This window comes from Onychostruthus taczanowskii, unplaced genomic scaffold, assembly GCF_017590055.1.
Source record: "Onychostruthus taczanowskii isolate IOZ18803 unplaced genomic scaffold, ASM1759005v1 scaffold8, whole genome shotgun sequence".
NCBI classification, from domain to species: Eukaryota; Metazoa; Chordata; class Aves; order Passeriformes; family Passeridae; genus Onychostruthus; species Onychostruthus taczanowskii.
In genome coordinates, this window is record NW_024505892.1 from 17394866 (window position 1) to 17422773 (window position 27908).

Consider the following 27908-nt stretch of genomic DNA (forward strand, 5'->3'; position numbering starts at 1 on the left):
GACATAATATTTTGAATTTAAAAAACAGCTATTTAGGATATTGCAAATAGACAATAAATAATAATAAATTCATGTGCTAGCAAGGATAAATTAATTGCTGTGTTCATAGGGAAGGAACATGGATTGCTACCCAGCAATCTGTGAACAAGGAAACAATTGATAAACTACTGCTTATACAGGTTTATTTTGGGTTTATTATTGATCAGTGCAGTCACTAGACCAATTGTAAAATCAAATGAATAGACAGAGACACAAAACGACCAAGAGTTGCAGGGTATGCTTATTTTTTAATCTATTAGGGTGTGTAACAGAGGTTAGAGCTGTTGTGAATGAATTACTGAAAACTTCATAGGAGTAATAAATAAACTTGTCAGCAGTCACAAGGAAAGAAAGAAAGGAAAAAACTACAAGAAGTGGTTGCTGTATAAATGTGATGTGCTATGTCTTTACCACTTGCATCATCACATTTCAAAAACTGAATTTGGGTCTTGGTGGAAGACACAGACAAGGGAAAAACTGGATTATCAGAATCATTCATGGAATTGTTTCCATGCAGATGGAGACTGACTAGATAGTATCTCTTCAGAAGAAAAACCAAGGGAATGGAAAAATCAGGAATGGAAGGAAAGATTTATTAAGGAGTAATGACTCATTTTTAATTTTGACTTTCTAACTCTTATCTGTAAGCTGCTTTAGAAGAAGTGAAAAGAAGCACTTTTCCATACAAGGCCATAGTTAAATAGTCTTCAAAAGGACTAACATTCCGAGGGATAGGTTTGCTAAGACTTGTTGTATATTGTGTACACATGAAATTACTTGGAAACTCTTCAGACTGTTGAATTTCCAGATGTTTTAGAATGTACTGTGTGGTTCTGCAGTTGTTTTTTCTTCTCCTTTTTGCCAAGATTTGTGCACTTTTTAAGAGAGAGTGGTGTTTTTGTCAGAAAACATGGCATGTGAAATTCCAAATCCTTCAGGCAGTTAGTTTTGTCAAAGCCTTTCTGTTCATGAGAAAACATTGGACGCAGCAGTGAAAATGCTACAAAGTAGAGATTTTTGTGGAGAGGATGCTGAGAACCAGAAGTGGTGGCCATATTTTTTGATTATTATTAAATTTGGGGTCTAAAATTCTCAAGTATTGTATTATTTATGAAAAATACTGTTTGGATACTGATATGTCTATTTTGGTTGGTTTTTTGGTTTTTTTTTTGGTTTTTTTTTTTTTTTTTTTTTTGTTTTTTTGTTTTTTTTTTTTGAATGGAAATATTTCCATGACTAAATAAAGACATTTAACAAATGTGTTTGTTTACATCTCTTAGAAAAATTCTGCTTCCAAATTTTCAGAGGCTTAGGAAGATTCCCATTTTTTACAGGCATTCCAGATGCTGTTCATCATAATCTTGAAGTGCTTGTATTTATTTTTCAGTCTTTACTTCCTGCTCATGAATCTTCTAAGTTTAAACCATTGTTGGTATCACTGGATTGGAAAACATTAACTCTCATTACTTGAAAATAATGTTGTAAGAAGTATTTGTGCATCTTTGTATTAGAAACACTTCCAGAGTCCTTTCAGTGGCTTAATGGGTGTGGCTCTGGCCTTCCTGATAAGGGTCTACAGTCTGTCTTAGACATTTAGCTCCTCTTGGTGCAGGCCACATTTCTACTAGAACCTATGTAAAAATGAGCAAGATGTCTTCTTAACAAGAAATTGACAGGATTAGCTAAAAAGAGGAAGAGCTTTCAGACGGCATAAAGACATCCTAAGGAAAATTCCTTCCAGAGAATGTGTGCTGTTTATTAACATAAATTTTAAAGTAATCTACAACAGGTGGCATTGCTAAGAAGATGAAGAAATGGAATGATGCCCTTTGGAAGGAGAACTTTTGTTCAGATGAGTAAACAAGTTACAGATGTGTAAAAGCCTTAGTAAAGTCAGTTTCATGTAAGCCTTAGTAAGACAGTTTCCAAAAGAGTTTGAGTAATACTCACTGAAGATTGCTTTTTTTTGGTGCATGACTTCTGACTTTAGCAGCATTGTAGTGGGAGATTATGTTGGTATTAGGTTAGGGCAAATGGGTTAAAAATAAAAATAAAGAGCGCATCATTTAGAGTCATGGGTAAAATCTGGCAGCAGGGAGGAGTTGAAGTGGCTTTTTTGTAGACGGAAATCACACTCTTCTTATGAGCCTGTACTTAAGGGTAATCCATTTAAGACAGTAGATTGAAATGTCAAAAAGCTTTTGATGGGATACTTTACTCTTAAAGGGACAAAATGGCTGGAGATGACATCCTTATAACACTTAAGTGGACTCCTAAAGGAAAGGAACAGAAGATGTTTTGCAATGAAGCAAGGTTGCCTGTAGAACACCAGGCTGTAAAAAGGATTGTTCTGTACTTTCTTGTTTTGAATTGGGCTTTTCAGAAGTTTCACGGCTGATCTGAAAATTTCTTTCTGGTGCAGGCTTGTCAAAACTTTAGAGAATAGGCAGTAAAGAATTGCAGAAGGTTTTATGGTACCAGGGAAATGAACAGCTAAAGGACAGCTGAAGTTCAGTGAGAGTGGATGCAAAGTATCATACATGAAGAAAAGCAGCTTGAGTTGTTGACATAATATTGAACACTAAATTACTTGTTGATATTCTGCTATTCAGCTTTCTAAGTAACTCAACATTTTACTATACATGTGTGTGTATTGTTTAAAAAAGCTCAGTCTTTACTTGCACCATTCTTACCATCTCTGCCACATTGCCTGTTGGCTTCTGGCAGAGAAGAAATACTGAGTTAAAGAGAGTTTTGATCTGATCCCTCCAGATGCTGCAATGAAACCCAGATTTTGTTTTTGAAGCTTGGAGGTGGATCTGCCTAGACATTTTTGTCACAGTGAGCTGAGCAAAGAAACCAAATATATAACTATGTTATAAGTGAAAATAGTTAGATTTCAGGAAAAAAAACCCCCAAATTGGAAGACTTTTTAGGTGGAGAAAACTTGAGGTCATTAAGTCAAGAAATAAACCGAACAGGAAAGACAGAAATAAAAGGAACTTTTGATCAGCTTTTTCTCCTGCCTGTCCTGTCCTTAAGGTGGATTGTTGTTTCTTTCTTTGGCTTTAACGTTCTTTGAAACTTTTGAGCTGTAGCAAACTCTACAGTTCATCTAGACTTTTGGAAAACTTTCCACCACCCATGAGACCTGTCTGTTTGGTTTTCATAGGACTCTCCTTTCTTCTCTGAACTTTTCTGTTGGCACACCTGTGTTCTTACAAGTTCTTTCTTCTTGGGTATGCTCAGTCACTTCTCCAGAGACTAAATAATCACTCTTTCATCTTGCATCTCAAAGACACATAACATGAGAACAGAAACCAGAGTAAACTCACAAATACCATCACATCATCCATCCATCTGTCTATCTGTCTATCTGGGGGTTTGCCTGCTTAAGATCCTGTCCAGGCCAAAGAAGTGTTTGGTCTTCGTTGAAAAAAATTGCAATGATGAAGGTCTTCTGAACAAAACTTCTCAATGTAGAAGTACTAGTTTGCTACAGCCTGCCTTGTTTTCATTGACTGCTTCTGCTGTTGTGTCGGTGGATTGCTTAAATAGCATTTGGTACACATCCTACTCTAACCCTGTAATGTGCTCCAGCCTTCAGCTGAGCTTCAGTTGTTACCCCATTGTGATCTGAGTATTTTTTCTGATGCGAAGTTCAGAGGTAAGGTAGTCTTTAGTATTTGGTGTTATTGGTACTAGGGAGCCTCTTTCACTAGGATTGATACAGATGCAATGAGTCTGAACATATTGGGGTTATTTTTGAATAAATGGCTCTTTGTTTGCTTGTCATCTTTTATTCTTGCCTGATCTTGAGTTCCTCCCACATGCATTGAGCTGAGAGTGTTTTTTTTTTTTTTTTTAATTGTTGGGGGTTGGAAACATGTGATAACATTACAATCCTGTTTTGGGCCAGGAGAGAGTGGATTTTTTTAAACTCAAGCTTCTGTTTTCTTTTTCTTCATCAGAAAGTCTTTCTATATTGTTTCAGTTGTCTTCAGATCATTGACACAATAATTTAGGTTTTGATTTGTAGTTTGATGTGTTAATTCCTACACAATGCGTTATTGTTTGTCATCTCTATCTTTCTGTCTCATTTCTTTTCTAACGGCTGTTATAACTTTGTTACCAGTTCATTGCCAACTTCTGCTGTTTTATTTTGGTTTATTTGTTTTATTGCCTTCAACTTATCTCTCATCACTTTTTGATTACAGAAGCAAGAGGTTCTTTTCCCTTCACATCTTTGAAGCATAGTGCAGATGAAAAGGCCAGAGTTTCACTTGGAGGATCTTGGTCTTGACTACTGTTGTTGCAACAAGAAAAGTAACTTGTTTTTCTCTTCTCCTTGCTTGGTTGGTTCTACTTGGTGAAGTACTACATTTGATTTTGTGAGAATGATCTGAGGCAGATAGCTACAAAAGTTGGCAGGGAGCAATATGCACAAGTGTTACTAAGGAGCACCTTGATGCATTGGAACAGGGTGCAAGTTTTGTAAGGCTCCTGTGTGACAGCAGATCGCTGCCAATCAGTTGAACATTTGCAGGGGGTATCCCCAGGACATCTGGATTTTTAGACTATGATCTTTCTTGTGATTTGCAGTTTAAATTTATACAGGGACATCTCATATTTGCTCTTGCACATTGTCAGCCTTTAACTTAAGTAGTTATTTTCTCTTACCTTAACTAGAAAGAAATCAACAATTATTAATGATTTAAAAGGAGGGAAGATTGCTTTTACATGATTAGCAGTGTTTTCATTTTGGGTTTTTTTTTTGTTTGTTTTTTTTGTTGTGCTGGTTTTTTTTTTGATTTGGTTTTTGGTTTTTTGTTTTTTGTTTTTTTTTGTTACTGAGCAGACTCCTAGAGACCTAAATTGAGTCACATACTCAATTTAGAGTCTGTCAGTATGGCTATAGATGCCTAATGTTATGAGGTAGTCTGTGTATATGTTTTTTTTATTTCTTTTCTGTGTTGTTTCTTAAGGAACTCTTCTTCCTGTGATGTTATACATGGGATTCTTAAACAAGTGGATGTTGCATCCATGTCTGCATAGAGGATTAAAATTTACCTACCCCCTGGAACAATACGTGACTCTCAAGCAGGACTAAGTAGGTACTCAGCTGCATCCTTGCAGATGTGGTGTCTAGTGCCTTCTTTATATAGGACCTAGTGATTGTGTGGGTGGAAAGTGAGATCATCTAACTGATCCAGGAGTCAGCTGGTCCTGCACACTCACCCCACCCCTCCAAGCAAACAGAGAGACTGAGTTGTCTCACTGGGTATTGACCACACTAGATCTGATACAAATGTGGAGGAGGGTCAGAACCAACAGTAAAAGCTGTTTATTGAGTTTATCTGAAGTGAAATCATACCTTTTTACTTATAAGTCTGGGTGTAGGAGTTCACTTTGAAATTCAAGAGCAGCTCAACTCAGTTTAGCTGTTCCAGGAACAGTGGGCTCTTAATATCAGCACTGGGGCAAAAATGGTACTGTTGTATCCAAAGGTGATTTTTGGGCAAGTATTATGCTCTAATTATTTCTAGTTCAACTTTGTGTTATGCACCATCTGGAAGGGGACCACCCACCAGAGAGCTGGGTTTGTGTTGTATCTTCTGGGATTTTGTGCTCAGAAACTCCTTTTTGGGTAGGTTGCAGGACAGGCTCTGATCTGTACTTCATTGATAGTGGATCTCTGCTTCCACTGCATAAAAATGAGACTGCTCAAGACAGGATTACTGTCTTGAGACAGCAAGATAAGATTCCTAAGTCATAGTGCATTGCACTAGACAAGAACTAGCCCATGTCCATCACATGTGTTTGTCTTGGCCCTTAAGCCTACTTTGTGCATAAGTTCAAGCCTCTACAAATACCCTGCTTTTCCTCTAGTATATGGCATACTGAACTTGCCTGTGCCATCATTACCTGCTTTTCCTTCCCCATATTCAAGCCACAGACACCCTTACAAGTTTTTGGGTTTTTTTTTGTTTTGGTTTGCGTTGGTTTTTTTTTTTTGTTTGTTTTTTTGGGGTTTTTTTTTGTTTTCTTTGGTTGTGTTGGGTTTTTTTTTTTGTTTGTTTGGTGTTTTTTTTGTTTGTTTGTTTTTGGGGTTTTTTTGTTTGTTTGGTTTGGGTTTTTTAGTTTGTTTTTTTTTTTTTTTTGTTAACCTCTCCCAACAGACTGGCTTGGCTGGACTGGTTTCCTGGGAGGTTGGCCATTCACCTGTGTTTGGGTATTCTCACCTCAGTGGCTCCCATCAGTTGTTTCCGGTCTTGGAGCCATATGAGACACTCTTGACAGGAGATGTCTGGTTCCAGTGCTGTTGACAAGTCAGTGGCACTGTGGTTTGCACAGTTGAACCAGAAATACCAATCTGTACTGACGTGTTGGGATTGCCAAAGCAGGTTTCCTACCTCATGCAGGCAGTCTCTGGTAAACAGGAAAATATCTATGCCAAGCACAGAAAGTCATAAAGAAGTTGAAGTAGATAAGGATGTTCCTTGCTTGTTTCTGAAAGTTTGCCCAATAGTAAGTGTCATCATATCATTGTTCTAAGGCTGAATGGAGAGCTGCTACAGCAATATGAAATAAGTTTGCTACTCAGACTGGCACTGAAATAAATTTTGCCCTCCTTTCTTTTCTTCTATGTCTCTGTCAGAATGGTATCTTACGCCCTCAAGTGGAAAAGAACACAAAATCCTGGTCTCAGAAGTTGCCGTTATTATGGTTCCTTTTCCCCTGATTAATTGTGGGACAGTGAATGTAAGGCAATGGTCATGTGTTTAATACAAATTAATCAGAAGATAATAGCAAACATAAACATTCATTAGTTGTATAGGTGCTCTGTTTGTATTCACTGCTTTTCCTGGCAGCACTGTGGTAAGCAGGTAGTATCAAAAAGTAGGGTGTACGTGTAAGATATCTCAGAGCACTTGTTTAAACATTCTTCTTTGCCCTGTTACATTTAAAACAATGAGTAGGAGATGAACTTTGACCACTACATTTCACTTATCACTGTCTTGGTGACTAAAGGCATGGCTAATAGCCAAGAGCAAAGGGCTCTGCATCCACTAATGGGCACTTAGTCTTTGTGTATACTCTTGAGTTTTTACCATTTCTTAAGACAAGTTAATTAGTAGAGATTTTACATGTAGGGTTCTCAGTCTTTGCACATATAGCTTAAAGCGAAATAACTGGATTTACATCACAGTTATGAATGATTGGTAAGATAGTTTTAATCTATGCCAGACTTCACAGAGATGTGTACTTTTCTGGTGCTTCTCTGGTAAAAACGGTTAAGTAGGTTGGCTCCAATTCCAACTTATGAATCTGATTTCCCAGGGTAATAAGAAGCCAGTTACTGCTGCAATGATACTTTGTTCTCTTGAATGTGTGACAGTGTGTTTCAAGCTGTTGTTGGTGTAGATGTTAGTTAGCCTAATAACAGGCTAGATTGTGATTGCGCAGTAGTTCGTGTGTCTGCAGCTCAGTGTGTGGTTACTCAGCTAATGTGTGCACAGGCAGCTTCCTTAGAGGACATTTGGCTGCTGTCAGCAGGCAGACAGGGTGCTTTAGGACATGGGCACTGAACTGCCTGCTGCTGGGGTTATGCTGGTTTTGCTGCCTAGGCCAGAGTGAATGAAGCTCTAGTCTCATGTTTGTCATGCACTTGTCTTATCTATTTAGGCATGCCAGCTGTTAAGGAGACGGGAGAGAAGGTTGTGATTAGACTTTATTGTTCATAAACTATCAGGAGACAATAATTTACTGCAAGACCTATTGTAAGGCTTTCTAGCTGTAATGTCAAAAATGGCTGAAAAAGGTAAAGACTGTTCTATACCTGTTTGCTTTAGTATCAGTGATCTGTCATCAGGATGACTTTCATGAAATACAGTAAATTTTAGCCCCTACTTTGGTCTCGGTCACAACATTTAATTTCACATTCTTGCAGCCCGTGAGGTTGCAAGAATTGCAGTTCTTGCACTTTTTTGTCTTTTCTTCCTGTTTTATGCAGTGTGCTTCCATACCCACACTACTCATTAGTCTGCTGGAGCCTGAACAGACTTTCTTTGCTGCAACATGGAAGGTGTACAAGAGCATTTGAAGCGAATTGATGTCAGTGAACTGACGTTCCTGGTCTTCAGAGTGCTCCATCCTGAGGTCTTAGGTGTTGAGAGAGCTCTACTCTGATTCCTGTGCTTGATCAGGCTTTTACTCGCCTTGAAACTCAAACCACAAATGTTTTGGTAACGGGGTAGTTCCATTGTAACTGTGGAGCTGATTCCTCACCTTCATTGAAATACCATTTTGCCACTTATGAAACTGTTCTCCAGTGAATAGAAAACTTGTCTTCTATGGCATCAGAATGTTAGATTGATTTCATCTGGGGCAAATGAGAGTGAGAACCTGATAAAGACTATTATGGCAGTTTATGTATTGATGACCAAACAGTTCTTTTGGGCTTAGCTAAATCCTGGCTCTTTGTAACTAATGAGAATTTTGATATATGTGTGTATACTTTTACTTAGATTTGTCTTGAAAACCATCAGTCTTGCTCATCTTTGCTGAACTTCTAATCATATTTTATGTAACTGAATATAGTATTTGGCTGTTTTGGAGTGCACTTGATGGTAGGTTTCAGGTGCTTTATAGGAACCACTACCACGCCTGTTTCTGTGGTGGGTTTTTCATCTTTTTTTTTTTTTCCTCCCAAATCAGTTACACAGTATTTGACTTTTGCACTTCTATCAAGTACATTGATCCCTCCTTTGATCAGAGGAGTTTCTCTCCTGATGTTTTGAAAGAAGATAGTAAGAAATAGGTCTGTCAATAGAGCTGGTTTAGGACATATGTTTCTTTATTTGGATAGACATCTGATCTCAAAAGTGCATATACCTTTTCTGGCTTGTTGGAAATGCAGATAAGATTTGGGTTTTTCCCCTTGGAAATTCCTATACCAGCCCTGAGGCTTAACCTGAACTTGAGAAATCTGATCTCTTTGTTGTGAGTGACATCTTCATCTTAAAATGCATAAATGCTGGAAGGAGCAGGAAAACTTCAAAAAAGATGGACCTATCCTAAGGAAGACACTGCTTTATCTGTCAAATGAGATTATCCAGAAGGATTTCACAGAAGTCTTGACGTATCTTTTCTTCTTTCATTACGTAAGAAATACAAGAATCACAGAAGAGTTTATTCCAGTATCTCAGTGTACTATTTCATACAGATGTTTCTTTATTCATGGTCCTTCCTTCATCTATGTAAGAAACTCAAGGTTTCTGTATGGTTTGGGTATTTTATTTTGTTATTTCATTTTAATTTTTTTTTTATTATTTATTTTAAATGTCTTTATTTTTTAATTTTTAATTTAATTTTTTTATTTTTTATTTTTCTATTTTTATTTTCAAATTTTTTATTTTTATGTTTTGTTTTATTGATTTATCTTAAATATTTTTTATTTTATTTTATTTTATTTTATTTTATTTTATTTTATTTTATTTTAATTATTTTAATTTTATTATTTATTTAATTAATTTTTAAAAATGTAATTTATTTATTTTATTTTTCTTTTCTTATTTTTTATTTTATTAATTTTTAAAATTTGTTTTATTTGTTTTGTTTTATTTATTGAATTATTGTTTTCTTTTTTAATTTTTTATTATTATTTTATTTTTATTTTGTTTTTATTTTATTTTGATTTTATTTTTATTTTATTATTACTATGATAGGGATGGTACAGGACTCAAGAATGTTTCCTACAGTGTGGTCCTGTGTCAGACTCTCTTCAATGTATTTGGCCAGCTTGACAGTAATGTGTATATACACACATAATTTTTTCGAGTTTCTGTTTCCTTCTTCATGATCTTAGGAACTTGCCATTTTAATATAGGATTTCTCAAGTGTTTTTTTGTAATTTAGCTTTGATCAGGCTCCATCTAAAGTAGTCTTTCTCTTTTAATCTTAGTTTTGCAACTCTAGTGGGAGCACATTATCTTGCAAGATTGCAGAATTAAGTCATGGCACATTGTGCAAGTTTTCCTCCTGCTTGGCACTAACAGCTATGTACCATAGATTTAGAGTTGCTCAAGATTAGACTTCTATGTGAGTAAGAGTAGTTAAAAATATATCCTGTATTATGGCAAGTTCTGGGAGAAAATAGACTCTAATCTCACCCAAAATACAGAGGCCGTATTGTCATTCTTGTTTGGCTTTTGTGATGCTTCAGTTTCCTAAAATTATATGTATATGTGTAATCTTAGTAGTGCACTGCCTTTTTTACTTCAATAAAATTGATGGCATCCATACTGCTATATTTATGTGGAATTGGACAGAGGGATGTGCTTAGAACACAAGTTATGAATCTTTTATAAAACATAGTTTAATATTAGATTTTTAAGGGTAAAAAAATCATTTTTTATGCCATATTAGTCTCCTTTCTTTTAATTTTGTTTTTTGAAGAGCCTAGGCTTGTGTAGGCAAATATTCGCGCTTTCCCCTGTATCTATCTTTCCTTCAGGTTTTTAATAATTTATAAGCCTGTAGGCCAGTTACAGAAACACATTACTGAAGAGTAGATGTCTCAAAGGTATTCTTTTTCAACAAGATGGAGAGACACAGCTTCCCCTGTTCAGAGTGTGACCGCAAGGCTTGTGTTTTATTGAACATCTTCATTTCAGTTTTGATGACCTAAGTAAATAGGTGAGGTGAGAAGTTGTGGTTAGAGGTAGAATCTCTGATTAGATTGATTAGAGCAGAGAAACTTGAGGGTACATAGGCTTTTTCCCTACAGAGCTTATCTTGCTATCTATCTTTTCAGTCATGAAAGCTTCCAAAGGAATGGGAAAGCATAGAGAGACACTGGAAACCAGGCTGCTTTTCTTTTTCTGTTCTTTAGCAGAAGCTTATTTCTCTGGTTTGGTTTTCTGGTGTTTTTTTTTTTTTGTTTTTTTTTTTTTTTTTTTTTTTCCTGAAACCTAAGAAAAAAAATTAATTGGGTGAAAAGACAGAAAGGTGTTTTAGAAGAGGTGGAGATGAGTCAGTTTTCTTGCTTTGCTCTCTTGATTCCACAAGACTTTTGCAGTGGAAATAGGCTGCCTGGTATAACAGGAATCTTACAAAGAGTCAGCAGAAATAGTTAATTGCCTCTTGTTGTACTTTGGCATTGGTGCAAATCTTGTCAAGAGAAGCACAGGGTTTAGGAGAAATTGTGGACTACATTCCTGGTTCTATAAGCGTTCATGTATGTGCTTGCATGCGTTATTCACACAGATAAGATTTGTTATGAACAGAATTCTCTGAACAGTAAAGTTTTTACTTATATGAGGTTTCTTTGGCTTTATATATTCACTCCCTCTTTGCTTCTCTGCATCTGTACCTGGTCTTTTTCTCACTCTATCATCTATTTATATGAATCAAAATAGATCTGAATGGTAATTTATATTGGAATGTTACCTTTCAATTTTTTTTTTCCAAGTTCTAGTACAGAATCTCTACAGTATTTTATAGATTACATGAATTTTTATTGCAACATGCACAAAGGGAAAAATACAGCTAATGTAATTTTTTTTCTTTTATTGTTCGCTAAGGTTATCATTCATCATGTATAGATTTACCAAGCAGATTTTATTCTTCAAGACAGCAATTAAATTTTTTTTCCTTCTCTTGATTAGTGGTTTATCCATTTTTACCATTTTAAGGTCTCATTTAAACTAAAAATAGAGGAATAATAGTGAAACAGAAAAAAACTAAACCACATCCTGCTGATTATGTTCAAAATTCAAGCATAATAGCTAAAAAGGGGAATTCCCTTTAGATCTCTTATTTCCTACTTTAGGCTAGGTCTTCTTACCAAAATAAATTGTGTGAAGAAACATGGCCTAGATGCATTTGACTGTTAGAAATGTGTGGCATTAATAATATTTTTATTTATTTATTTCTGCAGATATTGCTGTGGTAGAGATGAGTGATGCCTTCCGTCAGCCTTCCCTGTTCTACCATCTGGGAGTAAGGGAGAGCTTCAGCATGGCTAACAACATTATCCTCTACTGTGACACAAATGCAGAGTCTCTGCAGTCACTGAAGGTAGCTCTGGGTGGAAAAAGGGGTTTGGAGGGCAAGTCACAGCTAGTCTAACTCTTGAAATAAGTTCTTTCTGTAAGAAATACACGTGCCACTTGTGGTTCAGAACAGAATAGCAAAAAAATGTTCTGAGGCGTGGCAAAGATGTCTACAATGCAATGCTGTAAAACTCAGTTTAGTTTTCTAAAGAGAAGGATTTAGATTGCTTGATTGCAGTTAAATACCTAGCTGTTTAATGGCTGTTTATGGAAACAGAAGTTTGCCAAATTTGAGATGAGAAGCTAAATGCAAGGCTTTATCATTCAAGGGAATTTCTGGTGTTTCTGGTAAACTGTTACAGTAATAACAATCCTGTGAGAGTGGTAGTGTATGGGCAGCAAAATAATCCTTAGGCTTTAGCTTCTGTCTAAATTAGCAGTTGTCTGCCAAACCTTATGGGGCCTCCTGATACCCCCTGCTAAATCTTGCTGAGTTACAGCTGTTTGCATCAGGTACCTGCAGGATTGCTGTGCTGGAGATTAGCAGCAGTGTAACAGAGTCAGTAGAAACAAAGCTTGTGCCTCAGTGCACAGTTATATTACTTTGGTTTAAGGCAAGAGGGTGTTTTAAGATAATCTGTGGGGCTGTGAATTTTCTCACTCTAGGAGCTGGTACTTGCTTCCTGCTGCAACTATCCAAAAGGTTTAGCAACTTCCATGATGGGGAAGGACAGCCAACTTGGATGGCAATCTTTTCAATTACTTCCCCCTCTCAGATGCATTGGCTTTACTCAGGAGGTGTTTTATGCTCTTGCACTTCCCTTCCAGGCTTTACTTGAGAAGAAGAATTTAGAGTGAGCAGCTTGGTGAGTCAGACTGCAGTCTGGGCACCAGCACCACTCAGGAAGGGTTTGCTTCTACTGCTTCTGGCAAGTGCAGGCTATTTGGTTTTAATTCTGTCCCATTTTATTCAGAATGGCCCTATATTTTGGAGGGACATGCTTAGTAACTCAGTTTCTTCCCTTTGCTCTCCCCTCAAAATTTTCTCAGGTAGCTGGACCTCTTGCAATCCAATTATTTATTCTCTTCTTGCAACACAAAGTGTATACAGACAAAAGCCCTAAAAATAATGTTAATGATAAAAGATGTATCTGGGAATTTAATTCAGTTGTATAAGTACAAGGATCTACAGAATAAGCAGAGCAGAATTTCATTGTCCTGGGCAAAGAGCCAAATACCCAACTCCTGCTGAGATATCACTTGGGGTGAGGCATCAGGCTTTCTTGGGCACTTGGAAGAACTTTTTACTAGTTTAGAACTGGATTTTTAAATGAATCACGTGCTGTATTCCTACTGGCATCAGTGGAAGCCCAGTTCTGTGCAGGGGGACTTGGATGTCACAGTTGCCACCAGTACTGTGCTGACTGAAAGACTCCCGTTTGTTTCCCTTAGTTTTGAACTGGGCTTGTGTTTCTGCTCTTCATAGTCTGTAGGGAATTAGTCAAAAGTGAGACCCTTTCCATACTATTTAGTAACTGCCTAAAAAAAGTAGCTGTGGGCATCCTGGGACATCTTCTGAGGCAGTGTTTGTTCCTGTATTTGTTACAGCCAGCAGGTAAGAGTGGAAGCAATGCAGGAGAGCGTGTGCGGTTTTAATCTTGCATGGAAGGGGGAATTAAAAAACTGAAAATGAAAGAAATACAGAACTGCAGCACATGATTTAATCAGGGCACAAAGCAGTGTAAGTAAACTTTTGCTGGTGAGATGTTCTTCTGCATGAACATTCAGGCCAGGCTGGGCAGGACTTTGATTAGCCTGATCTAGTCAAAGATATCCCTGTCCATGCTGGGGGATTTGACCAGACCTTTATGACCCAGACTTGGAAAGCTAGAAATGGTCCTATGTGAAACATGCCCTCTCAACAGGGAGAAGAGCAGTTTTATCAAAGCCTGACTTGAGAAACACTGAAAGTATGAGGGACCTTGGTTTGACACTGTGCTTGTTTTTAATGCTGTTGTGCTGGTGAAGCTGCTCACCAGTCCCAGTGGCAGAGCAAAGCTGTCTGATAAATCTGTTAGGGTTATCAGTTCCTGGGATCAGAACTTGCTGACAAGTCATGCTGGAAGCAAGATGATCATTGTTCAGAAGTGGTTTACACTTGAGCTGTACCACCTGGATTAGTGAGCAGGAATCAGCTCTTTCCATCTGGGTGTTCTTCTAATTATCTGAAAATTCACATTGAAAATGTGAAGATATGTTCTTTGCATCTGATTATTAGAGCCAAGTGAATTTCAAGCAGTTTTGGAATATTTAAAAACCTCCTATGAATGCTGCTTTTACTATTCTTTTTGATTGCTTCTCCTGTAGCAAAATGTTACTTACTATATTTGGCTTTTCAAATATGAATAGATGTTTATTAATAGACAACTTCTGGACATCATCCCTCTAGAAAAAATTCTATAAATTGAGGGACATGTATATAGATGTGTATATGTGTATTGACATGCAGACAGTAGGTATGCTCTTATGTATACATAAGTTGTATGTATCTACTTGGTTCCATAGTAATTTTGTCTCTTTGAGACAATACCTCATTTTTGTTGATTTGACAAGCATAAGAAAACATCTGTCAACGAACCTTTTCTTGTCATGTGTGCAAACAGTCATAGTAGAAAGTTATACTGATCAAATATCTTTCCTAGTACTATCAACATTTTCTTTTTTTTTTTTCATTTTTATTTCAGGAAATTATCTTCCAGAAGAATAATGTAAGTATGATGTATGGATTTCAGTTGAATTATAAGCATTCCAAACTTCTGTTTCGTTTAATATTGTTTATGCTCTGTTTGTCACACAAATCATGCAACACTCTCTGACTGTATTTTGCAGAGTTCGATGTAGAATTCTGGAAATTCTAGCAGCAAATTTGAGTAAATCACTTGGTTGCTAGGTACCAGGCTCACTTCTTACCTTGCCTGTATCTATCAGTGGTATTTTCTCTGCTGCCTTTACTTGTCTGTCATTGTATCTCACACCCATTTGCATTTGTCATTTTATCCTTTTTTTTTTTTTGGCTGCCTTTTTCTTTTCAGTATTCTTTAATGTTTTTTTAAAAATACTCTATTAGAAAGTAGAGTTATTTGGAAACTGTTGCTCATTTTAGAAACCCATGGCTACAGCTCTGAAAATAAAAAGTGTGTGTATAAATATATATATATATATATGTGTGTGTGCATGTATATATATGTGTGTGTGTGTAAATATATGTATGTGCCTATATATGTATGTATATAAATGTGTGTATATCTATGTGAATATATATGTATGTATGGATATACAGACGTATGTGTGTGTATATATATATCTATATATCTATATAAAGTACATTTATAAAGAGAGTATTTATTTCTAGAAGTTGTGTCCTGGAGCTGTTAGTCCAAATGTAGTGCAGGTCTCAGTGGTCTGAGTGCCAGTCATTATTAAACTGTAGGCTTCTGCACCTTGATGTCCCTTTGGTTTCTGAGGTTGACCTTCCAAATCTCCCTACCCTTTTTCACTCCCAAGTTCAATGGAGGCAGACCTGTGTCTGGGAGTACACTGCTTTTCCAGGGTGGTTTGTTCTGGAGCAGCAGGGCCAGTCATGTCAGAATATATATCTGGCTTGTCGAGTTGTTCCTGGCTTTGCTTCGTGACTTACTGGTAGGCACATTTGCGAAGATATAATTTCATAGAGGCTACCCAGTGCTGCGCTGATAACCTGAGGTGTTATGTGCATGCTGTACAATTCCATACATTTGAATAAAATTTTCTAGAGGGGGATATGAAGTACTTAATTTCAGAAATTAGCCAGGTTTTATTTTCCTCAATGCCATGAAAACTGCAGCATTCTTGATTTTACTTCTTTATTTAACAGTGGATTAAGTAACTACTTTTGCCCATATGAAGTGTGACTCTGAAAAAGATGCAGTCTTGTCTTTTCTCTGCATGGCGTTTCTAAAGGTGGCTTCAAAACCGGTGCAAGCTTTGGTCTAATGCTGCATTTTAAATTACAGATTTTTTTTTTTTTGGTTAAAAAACCCCAAAAAAGCAAAGAGGCTTCCCTATAGAGTTTCTGTATAGCTCATATCCAAAAAGTGCTTTTCAGACACTCACAGAAGGCTGTAAAAGATGTGCTAGACTAGAAATCTCTCGCCTTTCTCTAATGAAAGTGGAAGAAATGATCAGTTAGGCCTTTTACATAAAATGAAAAGAGAACAGTAAGGCCTTTCTTGTAAATGAATGTATTACATTCTGCGTTTTTGTTCTGGCGGCCTAGGACCTAGGGAAAATTATGTGTGACTAATGTAATGTTCCTGGGAGGGTAGGGGGAAGAGCTCTCTTAGCAGGAAACCAGCAGGGGATGACTGGTACAATAGAATAACAGGGAGATGTCATCTTGTCCTGTTTTTAAATGACAGTCCCCGAAGCTCAAGGAAGGTATGATAACTTGGCCTTCGTCGGTTTCAGAAAGGATTGTTCTGTTTTCCATTTAAATTTGGATAGGTGACTGTGACACTGTCATTTATCACTTTGAGAAATGCTTCAGTGTATACCAGAAAAAAAATGTGTTCCTTGAAAATCTCAGATGTTTTCAAGCACACCCACATAACATCTTTTCTGGGAGGAAGTATTTTCCCTGGTATTAGAACAGGGAAGTCAGTGAAATGGTTTTAGCAACTCCTTTGAATCATTTTCCTCATTTTTTCAGCATGATGTCAGCCAAATTACCTGGAAGCAGACTTTGCACAATGTTGGTGCATGCCTAACTACTGAGTATAATACCTGCTTCATAAAAATTGTGTTTCTTCATAAATTATAAGATTCTTGGATAAATTGATATGACAGAGGTTCTGTTCTAGGGAAGCCGTGTCTCTGATGCCCACCCTTACCAAAAATAGTCATGTGAGGTTACTGATATGAAAAAAATAATGTAATTCACATATGGATAAACAAGGAGTTCAGTCTTGCTGTTCTAGAACATGTTTTTTAATAGCATGCAAACATCAGCCATATCAGGACCATGGTATCCTTGGCACCAGGGGATTAAAAAGGTAGCAAAACAAGTGTGTGTGTATCTATATATATCTGCCTAACTGAGATGCCTTGTGTTTGCTTTTCCTAAACCATGTATCCCTATAAATAAGTGGGATAACAAAAAAAAAAAAAAAAAAATCTATTGCAAACTGTATTTTTGTCCTTCCTAATAACAGTCAGTACAATGTTGCATAGCAAGGATAAGCTGCCTGGAGCCTGTCTGGGCAGAGCAGTACAAGATAACGTTGGCTTATTTCCTGTTATATGTTTTATAGCTATTTAGTTGGACCTTTTCCAAATGTTCCAGTAATACCAAGACCATACATTTTTTACAGGGAGTGATACCTTAACAGGAGGTAGTTACTTTGCTGGTTGAAAGCTTTAGTTTAGTTTTTACTGGTATCTGTTTTTTGAGGTCAATCAAGCAGCAGAGGCATTCTAGAAATTACTAGTAAAGAGTTTCAGTCATAAAATATTGCTATAAAGGTTATGGTTCATGACAGTGCATTGCTAGTCTTAGCCAACCAGTTTTCATTTCATCATAATTTTCCATGGTTTATATTCTACCACCTTTGGATGAAAGTTGCAGGTCTATTCAATTTTTTAAAAATCTGACTTTTTGCTGAATCTGAGTGTTTAATATACATGTACTCTACGTGTGGTTTGCAACCCACTGCAGTAAGTTTCACCTTGACACAGTGCACATCTTTCAGTTCAGGTTGTTTGCTTGCACCAGCCTGGAGTAGTGGATAGCTTTGGGGGCTGCCTGGGGTGTGAGGCTGCAGTGCTGCTCCTATTTGACCAGAAGGGCCCTTGGAGGCAATGGGAATTATTCTCTTGGGCAGCTGACTTGCAGGTGTTAGCGACTGAGCAACACGGTTAGTGTTGTATGGCCGGGCACCCTTAGCAGTGTTTTGCTTTTCTAACACTTGAAGGGAGCAGATTGTAGTGATAGGACAAAAGGCAATGGCTTCAGGCTCAAAGAGGGAAGATTTAGATTAAATATTAGGAAGAAATTATGTACTGTGAAGGTGGTAAGGTACTGGAACAGGTTGCCCAGAGAAGCTATGGATGCCCCATCCCTGGGAGTGTTCAAAGCCAGATTGGATGGGGCTCTGAGCAACCTGGTCTAGTGGAAGGTGTGCCTGGCCACAACACAGATGTTAGAACTGGATTACCTTTAAGGTCCCTTCCAAACCAAACCATTTTATGGCTCTGTGATTGTAATTTTTACTGGTTTTCCACAGCCTTTGCTAATTGCCTCTTGTTTAAGATGTAGCTTGAGAGACAGTTTGGTGTAGTGCTCCTTTAATGTGAGTGGGAGAACTCATCCGGTTCCAAGATCCCCAGTGCAAGAGAGATATGGTGCTCCTCAAGCAGGTCCAGCACAGGGCAATAAAGATGTTGAAAGGACAGGAAAATCTCTTAGGAGAAAAGTCTGGGGCAACTGTGCCTGTTCAGCCTTGAGAAGAGACAGCTGAGAGGGAACTTCATCCATGTCTATCAGTATCTGAAGGGAGGGTGTCAAGAAGATAGAGCCAGGCTCTTTTCAATGGAGCCAAGGACTAGAACAAGAGGCAATGGGCAGACACTGGTGCACAGGAAATGCCACCTGAATAGGAGGAAGTACTTTACTGTGCAAGTGACCAAGCACCGGAACAAGTTGCCCAGAGAAATTGTGGAGTCTCCCTGACTGGAGGTATTCCAGAACTGTCTGGACACAATCCTGTACCATGTGCTCTAAGATAACCCTGCTTGAGTGGGGAGGTTGGACCAGACGACCACTGGTGGTGTCTGACCCATTCTGTGACTCTGGATGAGGCATTCCAGAGGCATCTGCAAGCTCAGAATCTCTGTATAGCTGCTGTTAAAAGACTGCAGCATAGGGTATGCTTTACTATTGGTTTCTTTCACCATGGAAATAGGAGTAAATATTTTTAATATTCTTCATCCAGCCAACAAGAGATTTGTGGCCAGTTTGATTTTTGATATCCAAGTATGTAAAAATGCTATGTAGCCTTCAGTAAATATTTTGTTGGAAATGATAACTGTGGTATTTATTATTTAAGATACAACACTACATCTTGCTTATTCTTCAATTTTATGAATTCTTGACTAATATATTTAACACACGCTTTCCTAGGAAAAGGTTGGTAACTTTTTTTCCTATGTAAATATGATGAAAAGACCATAGGCTGTAAGATGATTGTTAGCAAGCATTTAGGATGTAGCATGGGATATTCTCAAAAAAAAGGAGAGGTATTTGATAGTGTAGATCCAGTCTCTGTGCTTCAGTTCATTTGAGGCATGAGGCTTACTTAAGTTCCTTTTCAAATCAGTAGTAAGGCTATAATTCATGTGAGTGGGATTTAAAGTAAACCCAAACTGAGTCTGTATTCATTAAAACATCAGCACATGTTGATTTACTGTGTGTTTGGGGGATGGAGGGAAAAGATTTAATAACTTGGTTTATGTTTTTGCCATCTGCTTCACTTAAAAATTTCACCAGAAGAATTGAAATAAAATCAGATATTTTTCAAAAGGATGAGTAGGAGAAATAGAAAAAAGTTATTTTAATTAGAAGAGTGTCAGCAGGAAGAACAGTTCCTACTGTGAGAGATACTGGCAATTTTTATTACTTCAGCTGATTTTTTTTTTTCTTTTATTAAAGTTATTGTATGCTGACCTGAAGGTTTGGCAAGTGAGTGGGATTCTGCTGGATTCTCCCATTCATGGCTAAAATATCACAGTTTTGGTTTTGGGAATCTTTTGTTTTCTTTGACACTTCTTGTCTTTGAAGGTAGTTTTACTCTGGTTGTGGATATTTGACTGCTAAATGATCCCGACAGAGCAGTGTTAGTAAAGAACCTTAGGGTATTGAAAGGACTGTGCATCACTGACTCTATGCAATTTTTCAGAGTTTTCTCCCTCTTTCTGAAGAAAAAGTAAAGATAGGAGAATTAATTAGCCGGAACTCAAGTGTTCCTTTGTCCAGGATTTTTTAATCTGTGCAACTTTCAGAAAAAAAAAATCATTTGTATTACATCAGATTTATTTTTGAGGGAGAGAGTAGTGCTTATCTTATTTCATGATGTTTTTTTAAAAAGACATAGTCTCCCCATTCAAATCCAAAAAGCTGCCCTGTTCATGAGTTGTTCTGTAGAAGAGGGGAATACTGAAAGGAGATCATTAAAATGTAAGTATATGCTATTGATTTTTATTATCTTTTGAATTACAAATAGGTGCTATATTAATTTCTTTCAGAAGCTGAGGAAGGATATTGAACAAGAAAGAGGTGCTCAATGATCCAATGACCACGAGGTCTAGCTAGAAGCCTTGTCTTAAATTCTGTAATTATAGAGCTATTAAAAATGATCTTACATCTCTTACTGAAATTACTCATGCTTTGAAATTGTTAAATTTGTCCTCAGTAAATGAGGAAGGAACATTAGAAAAATACAGAGCAATTAAAACATTTACAAAAATTAATTACAGTATCTGTCACTTAGTTGTAAGTATTCATGTATGTAGCTGGTGCCAGCCAGCACTTCTGCCCTCTGATTAGTCTGACTGACTTGATGAAATGGGCTGGCATGGATAGTGTGTCAGTAAATGACCTGGTGTTGCCAGGTACTGAGTGTGCTAGCCCAAGGCTTTGATATGTATGTTCATATCTCTCAGATAAAAGCAGCTCAGCTGATCTGGAAGCTTAGGCCAGGATTACCTGTCTAATGTCCTGAGTTCTTGTGCATCAGTGTGAACCACAGTAACTATCATCTAACTTGCTGTGTGCACACTCCAGGCCTGTCCCAGCCTCAGGTGTTTTCAGTAATGCCTTTCAACATACAACTCAGGTGCCCTGCAATCCATTTGTAATTTTCATTAGAGTAATTTGAACTTTTCAACCTTAAATAATGAAGGTTTTATAGAGAAGGTTGCAAAATTAAACTTGCCGCACCCGTTCTTGATTGAGGGGGTCTCTTCCCACCCATTTTTGAAGCCCCTGTATTCAACCCATATTTTTTAAAGGGTGTTGACATAACAGAATATTACAATTGTATTTAAGATGCCACTCCTTCAAAAATATCCTGGATTTATTGAACGGCTTTTGTGTGTTACTTTCATTATACATGATATAGTGAGTCACAAGAATGGATCAAAGTGAAACAGTTTTGTCTTGTGTGCTTAACAGACTTAGAGTATAGAGGGAAGTCAATTACAGTTAGAAAAAAGACCAGATTTTGCGGGATCAGAGTTGGGATGGAGTATTACAGGACAAATTTTCATAGAATAAATTAAACATATTTAAGCTTCCAAGTCTAGTAATATGCACTAAGTGAAAATGTAAAGGAAGTGTGAGCAGATGGGAAGTGTATGTCAGAAAGACCACCTGATCCTTTCTGACTTAAGTTAGCGTAGCCTTATATTTTGACAAAAAAAGATGAGAAAGAAGTGTAAGTTGCTGAGACAAGTTGCATCACCAGATGAATGAGGAAAGAGGCAAGTCACACACTCTGCTTTGGGCAAAATGGTTGAAAGTGCTCTGACATTTAGGGTAGCTCCACAACTGCTTCCCCCCAGCTTAGTTCTCTTGGGCTCCCACCCTAATCATAGCCCAAAGGCAGCTGGAGTTGGGCCCTTTGCAATGAGAATTTGTGATGATGACACAACATGTTTCTCCAGAGTAGGGGACTATAGACTTTGTTATACAAAGTCTTGTCATCACTGTTACCTTTCTTCCACCACCACCTTTAGTAAATAATACGTAACTTTTGATTCTTTTTTCTTTTGATGCTAGAGCTACTGCATGTCTGCCTTTGTTAGTTTTAGCTGTTAAATATCTACCTACTATACTCTTTAGCTAGGGAAGTGAAATTGAGGTCAGTATTTCTTGTGTTTCTTAGCTTTGTTGCATGTGTGCTCTTTCTCCTTTTTTTTTTTCTTTTCAAGTGCATTTCCTAAGGAAATGAAACTTAAGAGCTTGTACTGGTTTTTCATCCTCCACATTTGTTCTGTATCTGCCTGTTTGTCTGTCTGATGAATTTCAGCCAATTTTGAGAAGTTTCATAGATACAGAACTCCCACAAAAGATACCTATCTAGGTTAAGTGAAGAAGCAAAGTGATGCCCTGGCTGAGGGAAAGGCCACTGTGTTTTCACACTACTTGCTGCTGAATATCTGGGTGAGATTCTAGCTTGAGACAATTCCCTGAGACCCCTGGGGGCCCTGTGAACAACTGTAAATGGATTCATTTTTTTCTCTTTTCTTCCCACAGTGTTTTCTCCTGTCTTTTACTGTTAGGTTCTTTCCTGTCCACTGCTTCCAATGACTCTTAGGTCTGCATGTCTTCTATGCCAGACTCTATATTATAACCAGCTTTTCTTTTCCCCCCTCAGCTAACAGGAGAAATGCATATAAACTAACTTTTGCTGGCTCTCTTGTTTCACTGAAATAGATATGTACTTCCTACAGAAGGTGCACTCAGGATGAGTTTCTCAGAGCTCATGCTCAGTAATGGATTCAGGCACTTGTCATCTGCAGGAAGAGCAGTTTTTCTCCTGGTAGAATTAAAGATTAAGGCTCTGGTTTTGTCTCTGTAGGTGGCATGACCATTTTACAAGGGTAAACCTTGGGTTCTGTGAATTTCAAAAGATGGGAACATCCTTTTTCAGAGCTGGTTTTTATTTAAGACCTCAGCATTGGAAACAGTGTGCCAGAAGTCTGAGAAGGTCTTCCTGCAGACAGTTTTGAATTTATTTTTAATGCACTGAATAAACACTAGGAAATAAAATGCTTGTCTCTGGATATCTGTAGCTACTTCACCCTTTTTCTTAACTCTGACTTCTCAACTTTTTTCTCCTTTACCTAGAAAGGGAAAGCTGGAGAACAGTCTGCCTGTGTGTGTGTAATAGTGGCTCTTATGCCAGTAGCAATGTACCCATTTCTTAAAATTGCTGAAACCAGTTCCAGCAAATTCATAATTTTCCCTCTGCCTTTGACTGTGGGGCTCATTAGATTTTAGCAGGGTAAAAAGTTCATCCATTCACTGTTGAAAGCATGTGATTCCCTTACATGTTAGGATATTCTTGAATAGAAGTATCCACTCACTTCTCCGTTGCACAGACAACCAGTTTGGGTTCTGGCATCCCACTCCTTAGTTACTTGTTAAAAAATTTGTCATATACTCCCCAGTTCTCAAGTTTCCATTGGAATTGCTGCAGTCACACAGAGATAAATATTCCTTAGCTCTTCAGCAGCAGTAGCTCACAATGGTTGCAGAAAGAAGGCTAAATTAACTCTTGTGCAAGGCACTGTATACAATAATCTCCAAACAACTTCTGTGTTAGTTGAACTGATTTGACCTCATTTAAATGCCTGCACCAATTATTTTTGGATTTTATAGAGTCTGTCGATACCCCTCAGAAGTGCAGTGGGATTGCCTTTATATGGAGGTCTTACAATTTCATCATATGATGGGTGTAATTAAAAAATAATTCCTGTACTTTTCATAGCCAGTGTCTGATTTGTACACAAACGTGTGTTTACTGACATATCTATACACATACGTTTTGCAGGCTTGACTACCTCAATCTTTCCATGGTTTAAAAATCTAATAATGCATGTTAAAATGCATGTTTTGAGCACACAGCTGGTATTGTTCATTCAAAAACTATTCAGTCACTGCCCTCCCAATGCATGGAGCTCAGCTAGGCAGGGAGTTTCTGAAGCAATGTCTGCATTGCAGTATTGACTTCTGGGAGAATCAAAGCAGCTGAACAGAAACTAATTAACCTTGGAAGTAATTTAGGCATACTCAAAATGAGGAATCTCAAGAAATGCTTCCTTAAGGCTTTTGTTGTTGGGCTGCTGGGCACTTCAGTAATGGAGTCTGAGCTTTCAGAGATGAATGGGGGAACGCCTCCCGATTTTGTTGGTATTCTGTCTCATAGTTAACACTCTTTAAAACACAAATATTCGTCAACTTTCTCTGCACATAAATCTGTACTCATACACATACCACAGTCAGCAGACATCTTTCCTTCCTCTTCCTTGGAAGACACTTTTTTTTTCTTTTTTTTTTTTTTTTCTGCAAAGTATCTGTCATACCTTGATCTATAAAAGTCAATGCAGTTTAGCAATGCTGAGATGCTCTGTAAGTGATTATTCTCAACTACGTATGATTTTAAGTCCCATTGAAAATATTTTCTACATAGGGAATTTATTTTGCTTTTTGAATGCAAAACTATTTGAGTAATTTTGCTGTTCATATGAAGATTAATTTTCTCTGTGGTTGTCCTGTTGTGAGGCAACTAGATTGTGTTACTGTTTCCAGTATCTGTGAGCCAAATTGTACTGCTTTCTTCTGATCATGTCACCTTGAAAAGCAAGTACCTCAGCTTCTTTTGATTCCATCTGCCTCTTCAGGGTGTGACCTGAGAATTTTTTCACTGTTCAGCCAATTACAATTTTAAGGTCACCTTGATACTTGTGGAAAGTCTGATTTTACAGGAAGCAGTTCAGAAATCTGAAAGAATACATTTCAGGTGTATATCATATTTGGTGCAAAACCTGAATTTTTTAGTCAAAACTTAGTCTTGCTCAAGTAAGCAGCAGGTGTCCCTTTGACTTTAACAGGAATTCTGCAGGTATTACATGCAGTTGTTTCGTACTTTGGCTTGCCAAGCCATAACTGCCCTAAATATTGCCCCTTGTTTCCCTGCAGATGTGCACAGGGAACTACATATTTGTTCCTTACATGATAACTCCACATAACAAGGTGTACTGCTGTGACAGCAGTTTCGTGAAGGGACTCACAGAGCTGATGCCGCCTGGTTTTGAGTCTCTGCTTGGGCCTATATGCTTACCTTTGGTGGATCGATTTATTCAGCTCTTGAAGGTGGCACAGGCCAGTTCCAGGTGAGTTGTCTTCTTGTACACCCGTGTAAAACACAAATATTCCAGCTGGCAAGATAAATGTCAGCCTCTTTTGCCTTCCGTTCAGAAAAACTGATATTTAATAATTCAGCTTGACCAAATCTCTGCATTGACACTGCTCCATCAATGCATGTTCTGCACATACACTGTGGGAGAGCTGTGCTGATGTGAAGTTGTTCCTCTCCAGCCAGTATTTCCGGGAATCCATTCTGAACGACATCAGAAAGGCCCGGACGCTTTACACGGGCAAAGAGCTCGCAGCAGAGCTGGCAAGGATTCGACAGCGAGTCGATAACGTTGAAGTCTTGTCTGCTGACATTGTAATAAACTTGCTGCTGTCCTACAGAGACATCCAGGTAGGAGTTCACTACTAAAAATAGTAAATGAAATTACATTCTCACAGAAATTTTTGATGCATTTCATGCAGATTTTTAAAATAAAATGTGTGGATTAAGCGCATTAGTAAAAATCTTTTATAGTGTCTTCTCCGATGTTTTTATTTTGTTTTGTAGTTTCACTGTTTGCCTTTCCATAGCAGAAAAGGGTTTTATAACAGTACCTAAAAAGTACATGACATGTAATAACTCTTCTCCATCTCAGCACTGGTGTGTGTTGAACAGCATGTAGTTAAAAGCTATGGTGGCATTCTGCAGTTGATAGGCAAATGTATTCTTTTTCACCAAAGCTGGTGACATTTCTTATGGAAACATAAATAGTTCATATTTCAGGTTGTGGCATGATGCTGGTAAATGCTTGCTTTGTTTTCCATAATTTCAACTATTTAAACATTGTGAAGTGGTTTGAGTTTGATTTTTTATTTTTGTTTTTTAAATATTTCAGTGAGTAAGCTACTTTAAGAACTGTGGTATTAAAGCGTCTTGTTTTGGTGGCTTATGCTTCCTTCAGAGATTTGAGATGCCTTAATTCAAATGCAGTTAGCTTTGCAATGTCTGCAAAATATGAGCACTGTGTTCAATTCCTAACTTTAACAGTGAAATATGATGATGAATGAACATTTCCATAGGACCATGTTGAAGCAACACAGGAGAACAAATTGAGCTTCCCTGCTAAATACTGTGCATATTCCCATCTTGATTAGTGCGAGGCTATTTACAATTTGAGACTGAAGAGACTGAAATCCATAAAACTTACAATGGACTGAAAATACTTCTTAGTGTGAAATAACAGCTGCTTAGGTTGAAGAGGAGTTTATAGAAGCATACCTCAGTACAGCCACTTAAAACTTTATTATTCCTTTCTTTTGTAAGGATTACGATTCCATTGTGAAATTGGTGAAAACTTTAGAAAAACTGCCCACTTTTGACTTGGCTTCCCACCACCATGTGAGGTTGCATTATGCATTTGCACTAAACAGGTAAGAATCTACCCTTCCTTCTGCTATGGAACAGTAAATCAAAACTTCAAACTTTGTAAGGGGTGGGTAATTGTGTATGAAGTTCACTACTGGAATCTTTATAGGCAGTCCTATGATTTTGACTGAAGCAGCTCTGGGGATTCTAAGCTTCTTTTTATCTCATACTGTTAAATTTCATTCCTTTTCCTTTAGCATGCTTGATTTGTCTTTCCATAGGTTTGCATTATTTTTTTGTTTCAGTACCTAAATTAGAGCAAACAAATACCTAACAATATTTTCCTTCTGTAAAATACACTTTTAACATTGCCGTGTGTGTGACAGTGCTGCATCATTTTTGCTGGCAAAGACATCATCTCATTCAAGTCTGAGTTCTGGTAATGTCAGGAGACAGAAGCAGTCCTTTCATCAAATGTCCATAGGAAGATTTTATTGTATTATGATGATAAACTAATTTTCATGTCCTCTGATAACATGGGCAAAATGTGATACATGGGGCAACATACACTGCTTCTATGGATTAAATAAAAGCCAAGCCTAGATTTTCTTTCTACGATACTGACATTTAGGCAAGTGACTAAGAGGGGTGTTTTTTCAGAGGACATTACAGATGTTCTCTGCACCATTGCTGTTATCACAGTGAACATTTTGCTGTTGACTTTTAGAAGAGTAGACCAGGTGTCAGCAGGTATTGGAATTGTCAAGTATAGCAAATGTCGATAGATAGTTCTGCTTCTCACAGATTTGAATTTTGTAATTCAGGTTCACTGAGGAGGCTTAAAACTGCACATCATGTGAAAGTAATGTCAAAACATGTCACAAGGAATTGCTTGAAAAAGCAAACCTGCTTTTGAAAGAAAAAAAAAACAAAACAAAACAAAAAAAGCCCCCAAAAAACAAAAACAACAAACTCCCCCCCCCCCAAAAAAAAAAAAAAAAACACAAAAAAAAAAAAAAAACCAAAAACCCCCAAAAAAAAAAAACAAAAAACAAAACAAAAAAACCCCAAAAAAACCAAAACAGCTGTCTGGCATTTTTTGTCTGAATAAAATGTCCAAATCCTTACTTTTGCCTTTATACCAGATAAATGAAGGTATAAATATTGTGCCTTTTTTTTCCGCTTTGAGACAAATATGTGGAGTTTTGCAGATTAAATAGTCCAGCATGTACCTGCCACTTCTACAGAGCTTTCACAAGGGTCACTAGGTGTTCCTTGGAGTTGTTATGTGTTGTTTAGACCTCAAGGTCACAGTTTTCTGAAACAAAGTTGTCTTTGAAAACAGGACTAGTTCATTGAGGCACTAAAAACCTGGAAAACTTCAGCAGCATAATCTTTTCAGGCATATCCATGTGTTTCGTTGGTTCTGTGACTCAAGATCCTGCCTCTGAGAGTATCTGACAAAAGATCTACACAGTACTTCCAAAGGAGTCCA

General features: G+C 37.4%; 1 protein-coding gene across 2 annotated transcripts in view; it reads left to right on the forward strand.

The window, feature by feature from the left end:
• The window catches only part of MAP3K5 (mitogen-activated protein kinase kinase kinase 5), a 99503-nt gene that overhangs the window by 17040 nt on the left and 54555 nt on the right, over positions 1-27908 (forward strand). For both annotated transcript variants that reach the window (XM_041423768.1, XM_041423769.1), the window contains exons 2-6: positions 11981-12120; positions 14840-14863; positions 24892-25085; positions 25291-25459; positions 26372-26478. In XM_041423768.1, coding sequence (XP_041279702.1) covers positions 11981-12120; positions 14840-14863; positions 24892-25085; positions 25291-25459; positions 26372-26478 — 634 coding nt within the window. The remainder of the gene's footprint in view (positions 1-11980; positions 12121-14839; positions 14864-24891; positions 25086-25290; positions 25460-26371; positions 26479-27908) is intronic.